This window comes from Pseudochaenichthys georgianus, chromosome 8, assembly GCF_902827115.2.
Source record: "Pseudochaenichthys georgianus chromosome 8, fPseGeo1.2, whole genome shotgun sequence".
In the NCBI taxonomy this organism is placed as follows: Eukaryota; Metazoa; Chordata; class Actinopteri; order Perciformes; family Channichthyidae; genus Pseudochaenichthys; species Pseudochaenichthys georgianus.
Genome location: NC_047510.2, coordinates 13,686,861 through 13,703,901, shown reverse-complemented (window position 1 = coordinate 13,703,901; position 17,041 = coordinate 13,686,861). Strand labels below are relative to the sequence as shown.

The following is a 17,041-nucleotide window of genomic DNA, read 5'->3' as shown; positions in this document are numbered from 1 at the left end:
GAGTTAGCCGGTTGGCCTAATCCAAAACATACGCGCTCTCGCTAAACTGTCCTACGACGCGGGTTATCAAGTGGATCGCTCAAGCCAGCCGTGTCCTATCTAGTTAGGTGCGCGTTCACATGAAAGGGGTGGTATCTGGAGCATTCGACCAATCACAAACATGGAGAAGCGCACTGACAGCGCAGCGTCATACTTCCTGAATGAAAAGTGAACTTTAATACTAGTCAAAAATGAAGAAGTTAAACTTTAAACATCCATGACTTAAACACTTTATCCAGGATAAAAGCCACATAGCTGCACCTGCAAGGTGAACACAGCTGGAAAAAGAAAAAGTGTTTGAATGCGTACATTAACAGGTTTATGATATCACTGCCCCGTCTAAAACACGATCTGACTTCAATTACATTTGTCTCGAGTGTTTCGTCAACTTAATGTGTTGCTTAAAATAATACTTCTGCATACAGTATGTGACACTGTGAGTGTTGCACGGCCAGATACGGCTCAGCTGACTCAGATAAGGAGATATGTGATACATTATGAAGTGATATGCCGCGGACTGTACTTAATGTAGGCTACTCTGATCCGGTTACTTATGTTGTGGCCGATATTTAAGTAAGCTTTCTTAACGCTAATGTTATAATAGTCAGATTGCTCTGAAGATGGGAGGTGATATTCTATTAATGTTCACGTTCACACAGTCGGTGATTTTTGCCGGCCGTCTTTCCTGCGACGGCAGTTTTTCTGTATTTCCTTTCTCCTGTAATATGACTTGATCGCTTTAAACTCCGCACACTGAGCTCTGATTGGTCAGCAGGCGGTGTTTTCACTGAGTTGAGCTCTTAGCCTGCAACCTAACCTGGTCCCGACCAGGTTAGCTGCTTAGCATATATTACCATGGAGATCTAGCCTGCTAAAAAGAGAACCAGCTTCGGATGACCGGAAAGCCGGAGTTTTCCCTGAATTTAGCCGACTAAGCGAAAATCCTGCTTCGCAGTATACCCCCCTGGACTCCCTCCCAAGCTAGCAACGAGTCAGCGGACAGAGTTCATTGTGGTTACTATGCCGAGTGTATAAACTACAATATAAGTACATATGAGCGGGCATTGGTGTGCACCGCGTCCTGAAAATCAAAACAGCAGAACTGGCGGTGTTTTGTTTCTGACCATGTGCTTACCCACATTACAATTGAACCTTTTTAGGATTAACTTAGCAGTGTCTTGTTTTGGATGGGTTCCTTACTCAGCCTTTGAGTTGAAAAGTTCTCTCTGAGCTGAGTGTGCCTATTGTGTGGCTTTCTGAGTACAATTGGTGTACCAGTGGTGCACCCATGTTGAGGGAGGATAGCACCGCAGACAGAGGAAAACAGGCAGCTGCATCAGGTCGTGCTACTCTTTGTAGAGAAGGCTTTTGTTGTTCTTCAGCCGTTTCCAGGGAAAGAATAAATAGCTGTGCTTAACCAGAGGCATTTGCCTCCCTCGCTGCTATGAATGCACCACCATGAGAAACATACGACCAGTGGTTGTGTTTCTGGCAATTCTCTCCTCACTCTGTTTTTCTTTTGCAAGTATTCCTGGGACATGTGAAATAAAAGAAATCCTCCATTGTTTGTCCTGGTCAACAGCCAGTCAGCGAACTTGGAGAACTTCAGCAAGGCTTTTATTTGTCATGGTTGTTATCTCTATGTTATACTACAGCATTTATGGGATTAAGATACAAAATCCCAGGTAACTGTGAGGATTTGTCCTTGTTTTCACCCACTCCAGGTCCACTTCAACCAGCCAGTGATATGCATCAGCATCAAGGGGTGGACGGTTTTGCACTTATTGTGGGCTTTATGTGGATCTTTAAAGGTCAAACCCGGAATGTAGTAGGAGTGAACTGATGTGGAGGGAGTGACTGAGAGGTCAGACTGCATTATGTCAATATAAAATCTGATTTCTAAATGGACAAAATGATTCTATTAGCAACACATTGTGTGATAAACATCCTTGACCTGGCTATAATGTGAAGCTGTGCTTAATCCACACAAGACACTTTCTTGAGTTCTATGACATCAGTGTACTCTGCGGTATAATCAGGAACATAAGCACAAAGGAATTTCCCCATTATATAAGGTGCAAGGCAAACTACTCCTTATAAAACGTGTGCACGGAAAGAGATCTAGATATAGTGAGATTAGGAGAGACATGGAGAGCGAAAGATCATGAGGGAGGAGACAGAGAGGGACAACCGAGGAGCTGGGAACATTTAATTTATATCTAACAGGTCATTGTTTTGTCTATAACAGTGATTCCCTAACTGTAGTACACGACCACTGGTACACCAGCTCTGGTCAAGAGCGTTAGATGTAAAGATGTTCCTACTCTTCCCTGGGTGAATGCAACCTTTCCTGTCAAGCAAACGTGCTACAATGGCCCAACACACGTCCAATTAGGACAAAACATGCTGCACTTTCAAAAAGATGCAAAACAAAAAATGTAATGTGCCAAAACACATGCAACGAAGAAAGGTATTTTCCTTATTTAACTTATTAAACCCTTCGAAACATGCCTATGTTAGCTACGTTAGCTGGCTAACTTACAGATGTTCTGCTATAATATCGGACAGAATCATGTGGTCATATTGTTCAAATAGGCCAATTCAACTGACATTTTAGGTACGTTTCCAGTGACAGTGACACTGGCGCGTTTGCACCTGTCAGCCACCGGGCTCAAAGGGAGTGGGTGACTCCTCTGTACAGTCCAGTCAGCTAGCCCGAGTCAAACTACCCTTTCAATTAAGAGGATTTCTTGCCATTCCCGCAAGATTAAAACAGGCTACCAGGCATATATCTGGGTTTCACAGGTCCAGAGGAACCGCAAAGGCTCTACACAGGCAAGGTGGCACTTTGATTGTTTTATTATTGGTTAATAGTTGGTCTCATACATAGTGATACATGGTCTGAAAAGGTAATTGAAAATCTACCCTAATCCTATTTGAATCTCTATTTAGGAAGTGATAGCACAAAGACAGGATTCCAGGAACAATTAATAAACACACACACATTAATAAAGAAGGACAAAGTACCACAATGTGGGCAAAACAACACTCCATTAAAGCCTTCACATGTCTCTTGGTCCACTCAGATAACAGAAAATATTTGACTATGACGAAGAAAAGTAGCCTACTTTACATAGACAAAGATTTGATTACAGACACAGTACCATATGTGTAGCGTGTTCCTAATCTGTCAGTGGCATATGGACGGAGAGGCCACAGTTCTTGGTTATATAAGTGATCGTTTTGACCTATACAGTGTAGAATGTAGCACTTCCAGCTTCCTGAGAGGTTTCGTTCTAAAATCCCAGCTCTGAATTTCCACTAACCTCCAGGGATCAATGTGTCATGGCTGGAGGCGCTGACAGACCTGTCTGTGGCTGCTTAGCACGAGATGAAACGCCTGCAGAGTGCCGACAGCGAAAACATATTTCAGCCCAGCAGATGTGAGCAGTTTTCACATAGTACAAGAAAAATCAATATTATGTTATATTTGTGTTATCTGTTTTGACTGTTCTTACATTGACTCAAGAGAGACAAATGGAGTAATGTGTCTTACTTGGGTATTTTAAAGCAGGATTCCTTGCCAGATAACCTCAAAAAACATTACGTTTCATCCACAGGATTGTTGAGAGCAGGTTATCTGGATGTCACAGTAATGTTTTTGACTGCTTTTTCTATTTGTTTGGATCTGAATGAGCCAAGTGCTCTTTTACAAACAGCCCCAAATCATCCACTAATGGTCACCTTAAATATCAAAGTCACATCAACAAACCCTGAGAGTCCTTCTGAGAAACAGACCCTTTATCAGCCACTTCAATAACTTCATATGTTTGCGTGTGTGTGGAAGCAATCCCTCCTCCCACTGAGGCAAACAAAAGACCATAAGGAGGTAAGAGAGGCTTAAAGGACGGGGTTGAAAAAAAGAAGGAGGCCAGATCTGAACATTTCTGGCATTCCTCAGCTCCATGCAGCAGGAGGATTTTCTTTAGGGGAAGTGGTCGGTACGTACGAGAGCCACCGGAGCAGGACCTTGCAGGGAGCCCGGCTTTCTCCTCAGCTGGCTCAGTGCCCACCCCGAGAGGAAGAGCACATTAAAGCAAGAATTCAGGATATTGGCGGGCTGGGGTATTATCCAACCTGACACGAGTAAACAATCCTGAGTGTGTGCATGAGAGAAAGAGACTCAACTACAGTGGAAAGCATTACCCCCTGTTCCTATTCAGGATACTGGCATTTCCTGTTCAGTGAGTCTGGTGGATATTTATGGAAGACTTGCCCGAGAGAGGTCTTTTATTTTCTTAATGATACTCAGTTTCTCTAAATAGACGTGCTGAGAGGAAAAGCAGATGATGAACATGTGATCGGTTCCAAACACCAGTAATCTGTTGTGGTATGGGGTCTGCCTTTACTCCCGACTAAACACAACTATCAACACCAGACAAACATTTAAACCTAATGGTTTTCATCAGCAGTATAATGGGATAGAGAGTTTATGGTGGTCGATTGATGGATGGTTATATGTGGTGGATAAGATAATACAAAAGGTAACACAATAAGCAAGTCTGACTTTTCTCTCTTGATGCTTTTTATTATGAAACACTAGTTCAAGAAAAGCCTCTAAAAACAATCCGTATAAAACTATGCGAGTATTTTTGTATAGGATTAGCCAGTCATAAATGTATGTATGATGGTGAGAGGTTGTTGGTAGATACTTGTAAGGTCAAAAGCTCAGAAAAGTTGGCAACCACTATCCTAAAGTATACTAAGTTCTCTTTGTTTAATGCCATAGCGCCACTAAAGTGCACACGGACATCGTAAGCTATTAAACATCCACTGATAATGTCAGTCGTGCTAATGCTTAAGGCGAGAAGTATAAAATCAAGCAGTACTGTGTTCAGATAATTCAAGAGGTTGACAACCATTGCATCTCTACTGTATGGGCCATGCAAGTAAAAAATGGTTAAACATTCAATTGGTCATTTGGAATTTTTCTTATTTTACATGCAAGCTATTTATATGTCAATAAAAACTAACCTGGAGTCTGTTAAATTAACATGCCAAAATCTGGAATATTTTTGTACTGTAGTAGTTGACATTCCACACCCTTAATTAAATTAAAGTAATGCTGCGGCCAAATGTAAGATAGCAATGCTAGGAAAAACAATCACACACAAGCAGGAGTTTGATACAAAATGCACCTGTATTTTTCTTGGTTACATTTTGCAATGCATGCCATCAACATGTATTCATTTTTGACATAGCGTCCACAAGGACAAGTGCAAACCTGCCTGAAATTCATGAGCAGAAACAATAAGTAAAAGTTGACATGGTAAATAAGACAATATGATGTTAACATTCAAACACTGGTAAAAAAGAAAACCGTAATTATTTTACAGATTAAACTTAATATTAACTCACAATATACATTTCAGTACTTTTTGGAGAAATACTTCCCCAATTTCTATACTCCCGAGCATCTGAAGGCAAATGTCACTTATTTATATAAATCTTCAGTTGACCATGTCATTGTTCATCAATTATAATTATCATTACAAAATTATCTTATCTGTTTCTACCCCTGCCATTCCCTCTTTCTGAGACTGATGTCCGAACAATATATTAAGAGCCTGAAATCGTGTGTCTACCTCGCAGTTAAGTACAAAAAAGAACTTGTGCAACTTGGGCAATAGCCAACCAAACCAAATAAAAGTAAAACTGTAATGTTAACACAGAAGTGAGGTTGAACAAAAGTGGCACTTTGTGAATAAACATAATGTGACAAAACCAGTGGGTGTTGGAAAATGGTGAACATATACAGTACATTGCGACAGGTGGCTGTGCTTGAATAGCCTTTGGTTGCTTAATATAACATTGAACTCTAATAACAAAATAAAAAGTGCTTCAGATTGTCCTTTAAAAAAAAAAAAAGATGCTTCTATTTCCATCCTAAACTCAGGCATTGATGTGGCTTTTTGTGCTCAAGGGGGTGGAGTGGAACAACGAACACACATAAATAAACACATACAACAGTGGAACAGTCTGGCTTCATCGTTGGTGTCCTTTAATTCCTTTGTTAAGTACAACCATCTGTCAAAACCCTTTACCTCCTTCAACAAAACTCATCACAGTCTGGGTCAGCTGAAGCATAACTTGTTTTGACGAGAGCACACAGTGAGTGAAGTCACTTCCCAAAGATGCCTGTCCTTGGACGCCCAGTTCAAAAGGCTAATTGGGTAAAAAGAGAAGCCAGTGTGTGCAGGGTGAAATAGCCACAGTGATAAGCTGTCACTTTAAAAAGGCAGCAGTGCAGTCTTGACACAAAATCCTCGTGTCTTTTCCCACTCCTTGCTCCTGCATCCTTATTCCTCTCACATTCCTTCCGTACAATCATAAATCAGCACGGGGAAGCGTGTATTACTCAAAACACATGCAGAGGTATTAAACTACACACACAACCCAGCTCACAGCAGTACAAGCAGGCATACAGCATCCATATAGCATGGCCCCCGTCAGATCAGGACCAAGAAGCTGCAGGCTCACTGGCGTTCAGCGTCTGCCCCGCGGAGTTTCAATTCCCTCAAGTCTCTCTCCACCTGCAAACCGACGCTCAGCAGATCAGCTCGTGCTTTATCTCAGGCCGCGTTAGAAAGGGGGGATCGTTGAAGGAGAAGGCGTTACGGCCCGCCTTGAGCCCACCCTGACCCGGGCACACGAGGTACGACCCGATCAAGTCCAGCTCGGGAGAGGGATTCGGGCTCTCGGGCTCCGACTCTGATTGGCTCGTCTCCGGCTCGTCCAGGGAGGAGGCCGGCCTGGTGCTGATGTGCGGGTGGGGGTGGGAGTGGGGAAGGGGGAGCGAGTTCAGCCAGGGGTGGGTGAGGCATTCTTCTGCCGTGGCTCTCTTCCTGCACACACAGACACAAAAACACTGCGGATGAGTGGAAATCCCCGGGTAGTTTACATAATCAACGGATCCCCCTGGAGCTTCCGATGTCGGCCATATTTTTTTTGCAACATTTGGTTTCGGAAAACCACAAAGAAAATCACTTTTTGCACTCAAGATGTTTTCCATCCATCTCTCACCGATTACTCAAACACTGAAGAATCTCTCGCTTTTTCCAATGCTACCAGTAATCCGCTGGAGTTGAACGATACAGACTGGAGATTATGGTTCTGGATGTGAGACAGAGGCTGCTGCTACTTCTCATCAACATATTGTGGCGATTAAGTACAGGCTCAGTGTTTGAGCTCTCAATCAGAATTAAAATTAGAGTTCAGTTCAGCGGAAATAAAGTAACATAGCTTCACTTGAAATTAAACTGTCCATCTTTAACGGGACACACAAAGATGATGCATTTGCGGTTTTTGTCATGTCAAAACACAAAGATCCGAGCTCTTTAAATGATGTCAGTTTTGCAAATGTGGAAACAAGATTCGTGTCACTTATCGCCAAAGTGACACAAATCTTGTTACCACATACACTCATTTAGACGCATGCGGACGCACTTCCGTGCTGCTGTGAACCTGGTGTGTTAATAAGCTCAAAGTGATGCTGATGGAAACTTCTTGTGGTTTAGCCATTCTCAGAACAGCTTTGAAGTCAACTCACCTTGGGTTTTTAACTAACAAGGACTTGATGAAGTCAACCGCTTGGGACGAGATCCCATCAAACGTGTCCTGCGAGTAATCGACGTTGACTTGGGAGATGTTGAGGAATGTCTCCTGCTTTTGTTCACCCAAAAAAGGAGACTCGCCCGTCAGCATGACATAGGTCAGGACCCCGATACTCCTAGCAGAGAGGGAGGAAGAAAAAGAAAGGAGGTTATTAGGCAATTTGTCATCTTGGATAGTTACATAATCTGTTTTGCGACAGACTTTAACAAAAAAAACATGTTTGGCTGTCTTCCACTGTGCTGCGGTAAATAATGAATGAACTGTAAGTATGTAGCAAAGTATGTGGTCTAAGGTCTAGACTTGTCTTTTGCATGTCATGTAGATGATGATCGCCGTCCTGAATATGTCTTTATCCTCAGAAGCAAAACAGACTGACATCTGCACTTAAATGTTTAAATTAACTACCGTGGCACACTTACCACATGTCTGTCGCAGTGCTAATGGGTTCATAGTTCAGGATCTCTGGTGCTGCACAAACAAAACACATGGCCCCAATTAGTCATGATAAATCGCCCTCACTTGGAGAAGACACAGGTGATTCTGGGTATTTAAAGGGGATTAAAGCAGAACTCACCAACATACTCGGGCGTGCCCAGGATCTCCCGGACTTCTGTGATTTTGTCCATGCATCTGGACAAGCCAAAGTCCACGATGCGAATGTCCCCCAGAGGTCTGGCACAGGTCAGCAAGATGTTCTGGGGCTGCAGAGGGTAGACAGAGACATAACGGTTATTAAAGAAGCCTGAGGTCTGACGTCTGAGGTCATTAATGCTATGGCAGGGTCAATCAGTCAAAACAGTTACTGGTTCCAGTAGGATTTGGGGTCTGGCACATCAGTAAGTATGCAGCTACATCGGTGGGATCATAAGCCAATCAAAAACACGTAGGATATACATGCCAACCACTGGCATTGGTGAAAGTACACACAGAAAGAAAGGATGAAAGAAGGAAGATTTGTATTTATTTTAAAAAGGTCCCACTCTTATTGCCAAGTGAGGTAACAGCAATGAGGTAACACCATTGTGTTACCATCTATGGGAATATAGATTTTTTTTTTTACTTGCAATTACCACTTATTGTCAAAGGGGCCGCCAACGTAAAGAAAACCGATATCTTTGAGATTGTAACTTTAATTCTGGGTCAGACCAGGCTATTCACCTTAAAATGAGTTGAATAGCATGTGTTATAAGAAATTGATACTTGGTTAATCTATCAGATGTGTAGGTAGAAAGATAACCTCAATGATGACTGCCATGTTACCCCAGGGGCCGTTAAAGACAACATGATAGTCAATCCTGTAGCGTGTGACTCCTCGTGGGAACAGGGTCGTGACTCCCTGACTGAGCTGCGGTTGCATAATAGAAATGATATCTCCCTCGAGGGAATACACTGTCCTATTTAGATATACAATCTTTCAGTATGCTCACCTTCAGATCCAGATGCACCACATTGTTCCGATGCAGGAAGGCCACTCCATTCAGGATCTGCTTGGCCAGCCGGATCACATCGTTCTCCGTGAAGGCGTCGTCGTTATCGGCAACACATTGGTCAAAGATTTCCCCACCGGCAGCGCTGGAAGGCAAGCACAGGAAGGAACACTGAGTAAAACAAAACAACGATAAAATGAAAAAGAACTGTGTGGAGTTTAGTTTGGATTATATTTCATTTTTGTATTATTCACTTCAACTTGTCATAATAAATTAAGCCTTAAAATGCACAAATACACCCTTCCTTTCACTTTAAATCACACAAGGGGATAATAGCAAATTCCAACATGTCCCATTAGTGGAATTTTAGTAAACAAACCCAAAGTCATTTTTCATTTCTTTGCGAAAAACTTACGAAACACCCTCGTCCTCATTAGTGTACTTTGGCTTGGAAGACCAAAGTCTATCCACATCTACAGACAGCATGAGTCCAACATTAATCAATATCATTTCAGGTTCCCGTCTCTGCATGTACTTTCTCGTTCCCAGGACTATCACTGGAGATAAGGATGGTCGTATAAGCTTACAGCACAGTCAGATAAGGCCTTATACAGCCTGCAGGTTCACTTACTGAAGCAACACAGGGGGAAAAGAGGCAAACACTACGGATATCAGCAAAGCCTACACATCTTACATAAATTATCCAGAGAAGGCTGCAGGAAGGTAGTGTCAGGTAAGTATCTGGATACGGGCCTCAGCTTGTTGCTTATTGGGTCAAAACAACACACAGTTAAAAGATTAAACTTTTTTAGGAATTTATTATTCGACATCTCAATATGGAAGAGTCAGATTCTGGTCTGGACGTGTTCAGTTTTGTAACAACGTTAAATAAAGTTGAGACATGGTTGATTTACGATGGACGCTCCCTCAGTCAGATCAATGCCTGAAGCATCTTATCCAAAATAATTAAAGCCATGTGCAGGGGATTTAAATGGCAGGTATGCATTTTATTTTCAGAGGTAGACTTTGTGACCGGGCCCTGAGCAGAACTGTTACATAACCAGTGCCGCCCCCAATCTCCTGTTAGCTTTCCATCCCTGATCTCTTTACTATCCTCAGCTGTGAAAATAGCACCCATGTTTTAGGGGATTTTTGAGGATATCCGTTATTGGTCTTTTTTTGCCACCAGCATCGAAGACTTGACGTGCCACATACCCCGCTTGTTGAACATGAGAGCATGTGGAGACTTGGAATGAAACTGCACTTAGTCTGTTTACATTAATCTGCACGTGTGTATTAAATGAAAGCATGTCTAGTGTTCTCGAGAAAGAGGAAATGAAAGACAGGGGAGTAGGGTTTGACGGACAATTTTTACTTTCTTGAAAAACCTCATGTCTCATTGTGAAAATGAACTGGAATCTGTCTGTTGAACAATTACATACTTGACCTGACAAAGTGTTCCAGCAGCTACATTAAGCTGTCAGCAGAGCGCCTAAGAGGATGTTAAATCTTGATAAAGACTGTCTTAAACTAATAACAGTGCACACCTTCTGGCAGTTCACTTAAACAAGAGTTGTTATGGATTCATAACTTTTTTTAAAGAGTACATTTAACCAGGAGATGACCATTCGTCCTCGATTATAGTCAGAGCGATTATCTGGCAAGCATAGCTACTCTGCACCCAAAAGTAATGCTTCTTTGTCTTTTAAGTTAACCATCTTTAAAAGTCATTATGCTGGGGGTTGCTATGGTAATGACATATGCTGGAGATTTCAAAGATGATTACAATAAAAATATTTTGCCTCCATTTCTCTGACATAAGGGATGTGGTTGTGGATACAAAAAGTGTGTGCGCACGACACTTCTTACCAGTGTGGAGGTGTGTGGTTCTACTGGGAGCCCAGCTTGCTGCTTACATTTAAAACCACAGGAAATGGAAAATGGGTCACGATTCTCAAAACCTAGGCTGAGGTCAGACAGTTTGAAGATGCAGCTTTTTCGGTGGATAACGGTCTCACTCGGAGTGCAGCTTTGAGGCTTTGAAAGCATGAGCTGACATTTTAAAAACGAAGCTTTTTAAGTGCTAAAATATTGTGCATGTACAGGCCACTCGATCTCCCCGCGCAGCACCAGTTGGAAGCCGAGAGGAACTGTGGACCACTGTGGACTGACCCCCTGCTATGTTTTCTCTGCAGGCATGCAGGGGTGAACTGTGGTGCTACTTCCCTTTTCACACTTCAGTCAGAGGTCAAACTCCCCCCCCCCTACAGAGAGACTTTTGTTCTGTAAAGGCATTCCATGTCTGGGACTACTGTGGACTGGGGAGGAGGGAGGGGGGGCTTCCTGCCAGAGCAGCAGGCAGTTCAGGAACAGGGTCAGAGGAACATGGTTCAAGCATAATTGCCCCGTGTTATCTCCCTGTAATGAGGCGAGCGAGGTAATTAAGATGCCAAGTGTCCTTTCCAGATCCTAATAGAGGTTGTCATTGGAGAACACTTAGTGGATATGCACCATGTCATTTAACGCCTAACCACAACAGACCAGAGCCAGGCGGCTGGGATGGCCTTAGTGGGTCGTTGAACCAGCAGCTCCTCTCAGCTGTACCTCACCTGCATGATGAGTATAGAGCGCAATAAGTTCTCACAGTCGAGTGTAACTCACTCGCTCATTATTGTTTTTTCACACAGTGCCACATAGGTATTTAAAGTTACGGTTCCTGACAGCCATTTCCCATAACAAGAAGCCGAGGTGTCGGGGCTATGACGAGACAAGCAGCTAACCACAGACAGAGTATTTCCATTTAAGGCTGGGTTTTTGCTGCAATACTGCTATGAATTTCACACGTGGACTTTTTTTTTTGTTGAGGTGAGTGACATGCAGCTGTGCTCTCAGCAACCGGCACATAACTCAAGCCAGGAAGTATTTTTTCACAGATGAGACGTATAGATACAAGCTGAGAATTCACAAGAAAACAACAAAGCATTCTCGTCATGCGCAATACAGGATGTCGCTTGACGTGAGTGAATGAGTTGTTGTGGGGTTTTTTCAACCTTAAAACTTGTTTGTTGCTTATTACTGTAAGTAAAACTGAATATATATGCGAGGGAGTTTTCTACGAGCCCATTTGGGAAGTTTTGATTAATGGATTTTCTTCGCCAAAGGCCTATTCATTGTATCCGCAGTTTTCCTGGCATGGCTCAAACACCGACAAGTGAGGAAAGTTTAAAAGGCCATTTAAATCACTTTTTCTCAGATCAGTGGTGGTGGAAAAGGAAAAGAGTGTCAGACAAAACTGCTAAAATGTGAGGTCTTATTTATTTTCCGTGACCTTTGTGCCGTTTCTGTAATGTGTACTGCATTTTCTTACCACTCCAGAACGAGAATGATTTCGTTGTTGGTTTCGTAGACCTCATACAGCGCCACCACGTAGGGGTTAGCCTTGGCTGACTCCAGCACCGCGATCTCGTTCAAGATGTCCATGCGGCAGTCCTGGCCCTTCCGTCGCTTTCGCAGGAACTTGGCAGCGCACTGCCTCCCCGTTGCCTTCTCGATGCACTTTTTTACCACCGCAAACTTTCCCCTGGGACACAAAAAGTAGGGGAGAGAGCAGAAAGTGATTAGTGAGGAGACAGAATAATCACAACCACATTATTGGCTTTCAAATATATTTGGTTTTGCGCTGGTTCTGTTCTGCATCCAAGTAGCCAATGCGACCAACAGATTAAATGTAGGCAAATGCAGCGAATGGAAGGACTAAAATTACTGCACAAACTCATGACAGTTAAAGTGCTATGAGGTAAAAGCTAGATTACAGTGCAAGCCATGTGGAACAGCCCGCCAGCAGGCCACGAGTGCAGCACTGTAGGCGAGTTTAAAGAACAGTTTAGAGATAAGAAGGTTAATCTGCATCATTTGAAAATACAGGAGGCGGTGTAATAAAACCTTCTTTAGAGATTTCCCCCGTTCTCCTCCTTTTCCTCTAGCCTTCAGGGGATTCTAACAGGGGGCAGATAAGGTTGACAGTTTTGGCAAGGGCTGCTAAATAGTGGGCAGGGACATGATAAGGGTCAGGTAAAGCAAAAACAAAGACATGCAACGGCTCGGTTGCTGGATGTTCCTGGTAAAACACGAGAGTAAAGACCTCATGACTACTGTACCATTCATTTCGCAGCATATACATTGATGGATTCCTAGGAGGCGTTAAGGGGTCAGCAGTGGGTGTGGGGAGGATGTCCGATGTGTGCAGAATTGCCTCTCTTGTCACAATCACCAGCCGTGCCTCCCAGGCTGATAATGAGGCTTGTCCACTTCCCTTTCTTCACAGCTGACAGCAGCAGGGACAAATGGGATCGCGTTGACACCTCCGCCCAGACACTCGGACAGAGCCTGCGTCCCCCTTGACAATCGTACAAAAGCTGACCAGTCGGCTGATACAGCAGGACCACCCACCAGAGAGGCGGGGGGTCACTGACTGCTACAGTCGGAGCATGCTAAAACGGAGCCTGTAGCTTCTGCGTCTATGTCCGACTAACATCTCAATGATTTAATCAGCTGCACAATAGAGATCCGCTGCACAATAGAGATCCGCTGCGATGGGTTTGGAAAAGATGACTGAGCTGGGCAGAATGTAAATGAAGTCAGAAAAGTCCAGTCAGCGTGGTGCCTGTTATTTTCCCACACAGCGTTGCCCCAAGCCCACTGTGCCGGGACCAAAAACAGCAACTGTTCTGGCCAGAGACCGGTTCTGTTTTGGCTACAGCGAGGCCTGTTCCTTCTGCTTCTCCCCCCTAGTCTCGCAGACTGGTGACGACTCATTGTTCAGAGTGAAAAGGCAAAGCACGTCAGAGCCTTTTCATCCTTAATTAGCCAAGTTCAGAGCAGCTCGCTGGGGGTGGGAACTACATATGGTGTGAAAAGGAATGAACGCTGGCCACGTAAAAGAGCAACGGGAGGCCTTTTTAAAGGATGACAACAGGTCAGAGGTTACCAAACATGGCCATCTTCCAGTCGCCATGTTCAAACTCTGCCATGACACCAACATCACAGAGCTTTTATGTTGTATTTTTTTAGCCGTGAAAAACTGACTGAAAACATCCTATCTGGATCCACCATGACGTCTATGCAGATCAAATTGCTCATTTGCAGGTTTGTCTCATAAAATCTGTCTGAAACCTGTCCGTTATCAATCGTGACACACAAAGCTACCCCAGTACTGGAGATGGTGATAATTTGATCGAGTTTCGGTTTCCTGTGGAGTCTGCGTTTTGTCTCCCCCAGCGGGAAACTGACTCATGTCTGAAGTGCGATGAGAAATGACAGCTCTCATTTGCCTTTTTCACAGACACAACATGAGTTCCTCTTTCTGATGGCATGTGTTGTGCACAGTTCTGCAGGGGACTCAGGATGTAAAAATAAGGGCAACGAGTCTAATTGCTAAATGTACGCACCTCCTGCTTCTAATATGGTCAACTTCCCCCCATAATGTACGGACTACATAGCTGATCTGCAAGAATACATTCCTGCACTTAATGCGATTATGAGGCCTGTTCTCAGGATGTTGTTAAGTTGGAATCCTGGGAAGAAGAGGGAAACAGGATGATCGGTTGAGGTATGAGGGTGAGAAGAGGGAGAGGGGCGTATAGCGCCCCTCTCACCCCCCACAGGACCTGGCTGCTGTCCCAGGATGTCCGACAAGGAAAACTGGCTGCTACCAACTGACTCTTTTATTTAGGCTGTCCCATCACTCTGCAGAGGAGCAAACCACCTTGCAGGGAACATTAGAGTTATGGAGACAGATGCAGATTTAGCACAGAGTGCAATCAAACAGCTGTCGAGGTTAAGTGAAACCCGGGGGCTCAACTGCAGATCCTTGTGTTAATTCTGAATGCTTTTTGAGGAAAGTCATTATTGTCTGGCTCACTGGGGAATCCCCGCTTAAATAGGCTACTTCTGGAATGTGCAAATCAGTGAGTGTGACCCATAAAATGCACTTGGCTGAGGAAGGTTGGAAAAAAGTTTCTGATGCCTGATAAAAAAAACAAGTATGTGACATGAAAGAAGCACATGAGTTCTGATTTAGACAACAAATGCATATAAAATGAATCCAATATTTGTAAGGACAACTTTGTGTTTGCTGTTCTTTAATTGTTGAATGATTTGTCACTTTGTCACCTCTGTATGTGATACATTAAAAAAAGGGATTCCAAACTGAAATTCAGCTCAAGGCATTTAGAAGTTTACATTTTGACCACCTCATACAGTACACGGGATATACAGTACTAGACCACATAAGTGTGCAGAGAGATACTATAACACAGCCTATATGAAGTTTTGATACTCAGAGTAAGATATGTTCACCACTTATGGCAGACATATAAGAACGATGTGTGGAGTCTCCATTTGTCTTACAAAACTTTCTGAGCATCTACACATAATGAATTACTTTTTATTTTATTTAAATTGTATACAACTATATTGCATTGTTGGAAGAGCTACGGTCAGAAGAATAGTATTGTCATTTCTAAACTGTAGCCTATGTGCATATGACAACAAACCTTTGAATCTCTTGAAACTATTCCTTTACTCGCACAAAGACGCATTACCATTGCGCGTGCCACAGTGCCATCTGAGCCTTTCTCCGGGAAAGAATGAGGAATGGAAATGTCCAATTAACACGCTTACCATTGCATGGGCACATCTAATAACAAGAATGACACAAACTCAATATATTGTCGCAAACTCCATTCTGCCAGCACATGAGCAAAGTCAGTACACATATTCAATTATTTCCACAAATGCATGCTGGAAATCAACGAAGAAACTCACCTGCCCAGTTCTTTGCCGACCAGGTCATAATTGGCTGTGAATGGGTCAGATCTTATCCTCGTGTGGATTTTTGTCAACATTCCGTTTTTGCTCATCTTCGCTGATTCTAGCATTGACGTCGCGCGTGAACTGAAGCAATCTTCTGCCGGCGAAATAACACTCAACAAAGTATTTTCTCAAGTGAAAACTCGCATAATAAAAGTGCCGATCAGAGCCAGCAGCAGCTGTGTCAAACCACCGGGAGATAATCCAGTGCGCGCGCTCCAAAAAAGAGGAGGATGCCCTGCGGGAGTGTGCAGCACAGTCGGTGTGGTAAATTACTTTGAGTGCTACTACACATTCCTAACAATAAACTCCTGCTCAGGGCCCGCCCCCTGCTATGACGCTCTGCAGCGAAGAGCCAATGAATGCGCCGGAGAGGAGGTGCAAGTCAGCTGGCAAGTGGTGCGTTCATGTGGCTGGAGCTTATCGGTGCAGGTACACAAACATAAACAAAGACCTTTATCATTAGTTTCAGTTGAATAGTTCGCATAAAGACTAATAATATGATCAAAGGTGGAAGAAGTACTCAGTTCAGCAATTGAGTAAAAGTAGAACTATCAGAGTGTAGGAATACTCTGTTACAAGTTAAAGTCCTGCATTTAAAATGTTACTCAGGTAAAAGTACAAATGTATTAGCTTCAGAATATACTTAAAGTTGGCCCCTTACATTGATTGATTTTAAAGTTATCAAAGCTTGTCAAGGGGCAGCTAGTTTAAATTACTTTGGATGCTTTAGGATAGCTTGTGAAAGGTGTAACTACATTCTTATTTAAGTGTTAAATATATGTCAAATCATTCATCCAAATCTGCCAAGTAACTAAAGGTATTACATGAATGTAGTGGAGTAAAAGTACAGTAAACCTCAACAATTGAAAAAAACACTGAAGAACATTACAAATCCTTTAAACCTGTTTCTTAAGTACAGTATACTTGAGTAAATATACTTAGTTACTTTACAACACTGGAAATTATATTAATTATTAAACATGATAGTTTAGTAGTCAACTACTGCACACTTTATCTTCTTATAATGT

At 43.0% G+C, this 17,041-nt stretch overlaps 1 protein-coding gene across 1 annotated transcript; it reads right to left on the bottom strand.

Moving 5' to 3' along the window:
* Nucleotides 1–5,220: 5,220 nt before the first annotated feature.
* Nucleotides 5,221–16,279, bottom strand: stk17al (serine/threonine kinase 17a like). The gene is made up of 7 exons (XM_034089081.2): nt 15,966–16,279; nt 12,508–12,720; nt 9,141–9,285; nt 8,288–8,414; nt 8,133–8,181; nt 7,649–7,828; nt 5,221–6,944 (listed from the first exon to the last, which is right to left on the bottom strand). The coding sequence occupies exons 1-7, from the start codon at nt 16,076–16,078 to the stop codon at nt 6,647–6,649; spliced, it is 1,125 nt and encodes a 374-aa protein (XP_033944972.1). The 5' UTR covers nt 16,079–16,279; the 3' UTR covers nt 5,221–6,646.
* Nucleotides 16,280–17,041: the final 762 nt, after the last annotated feature.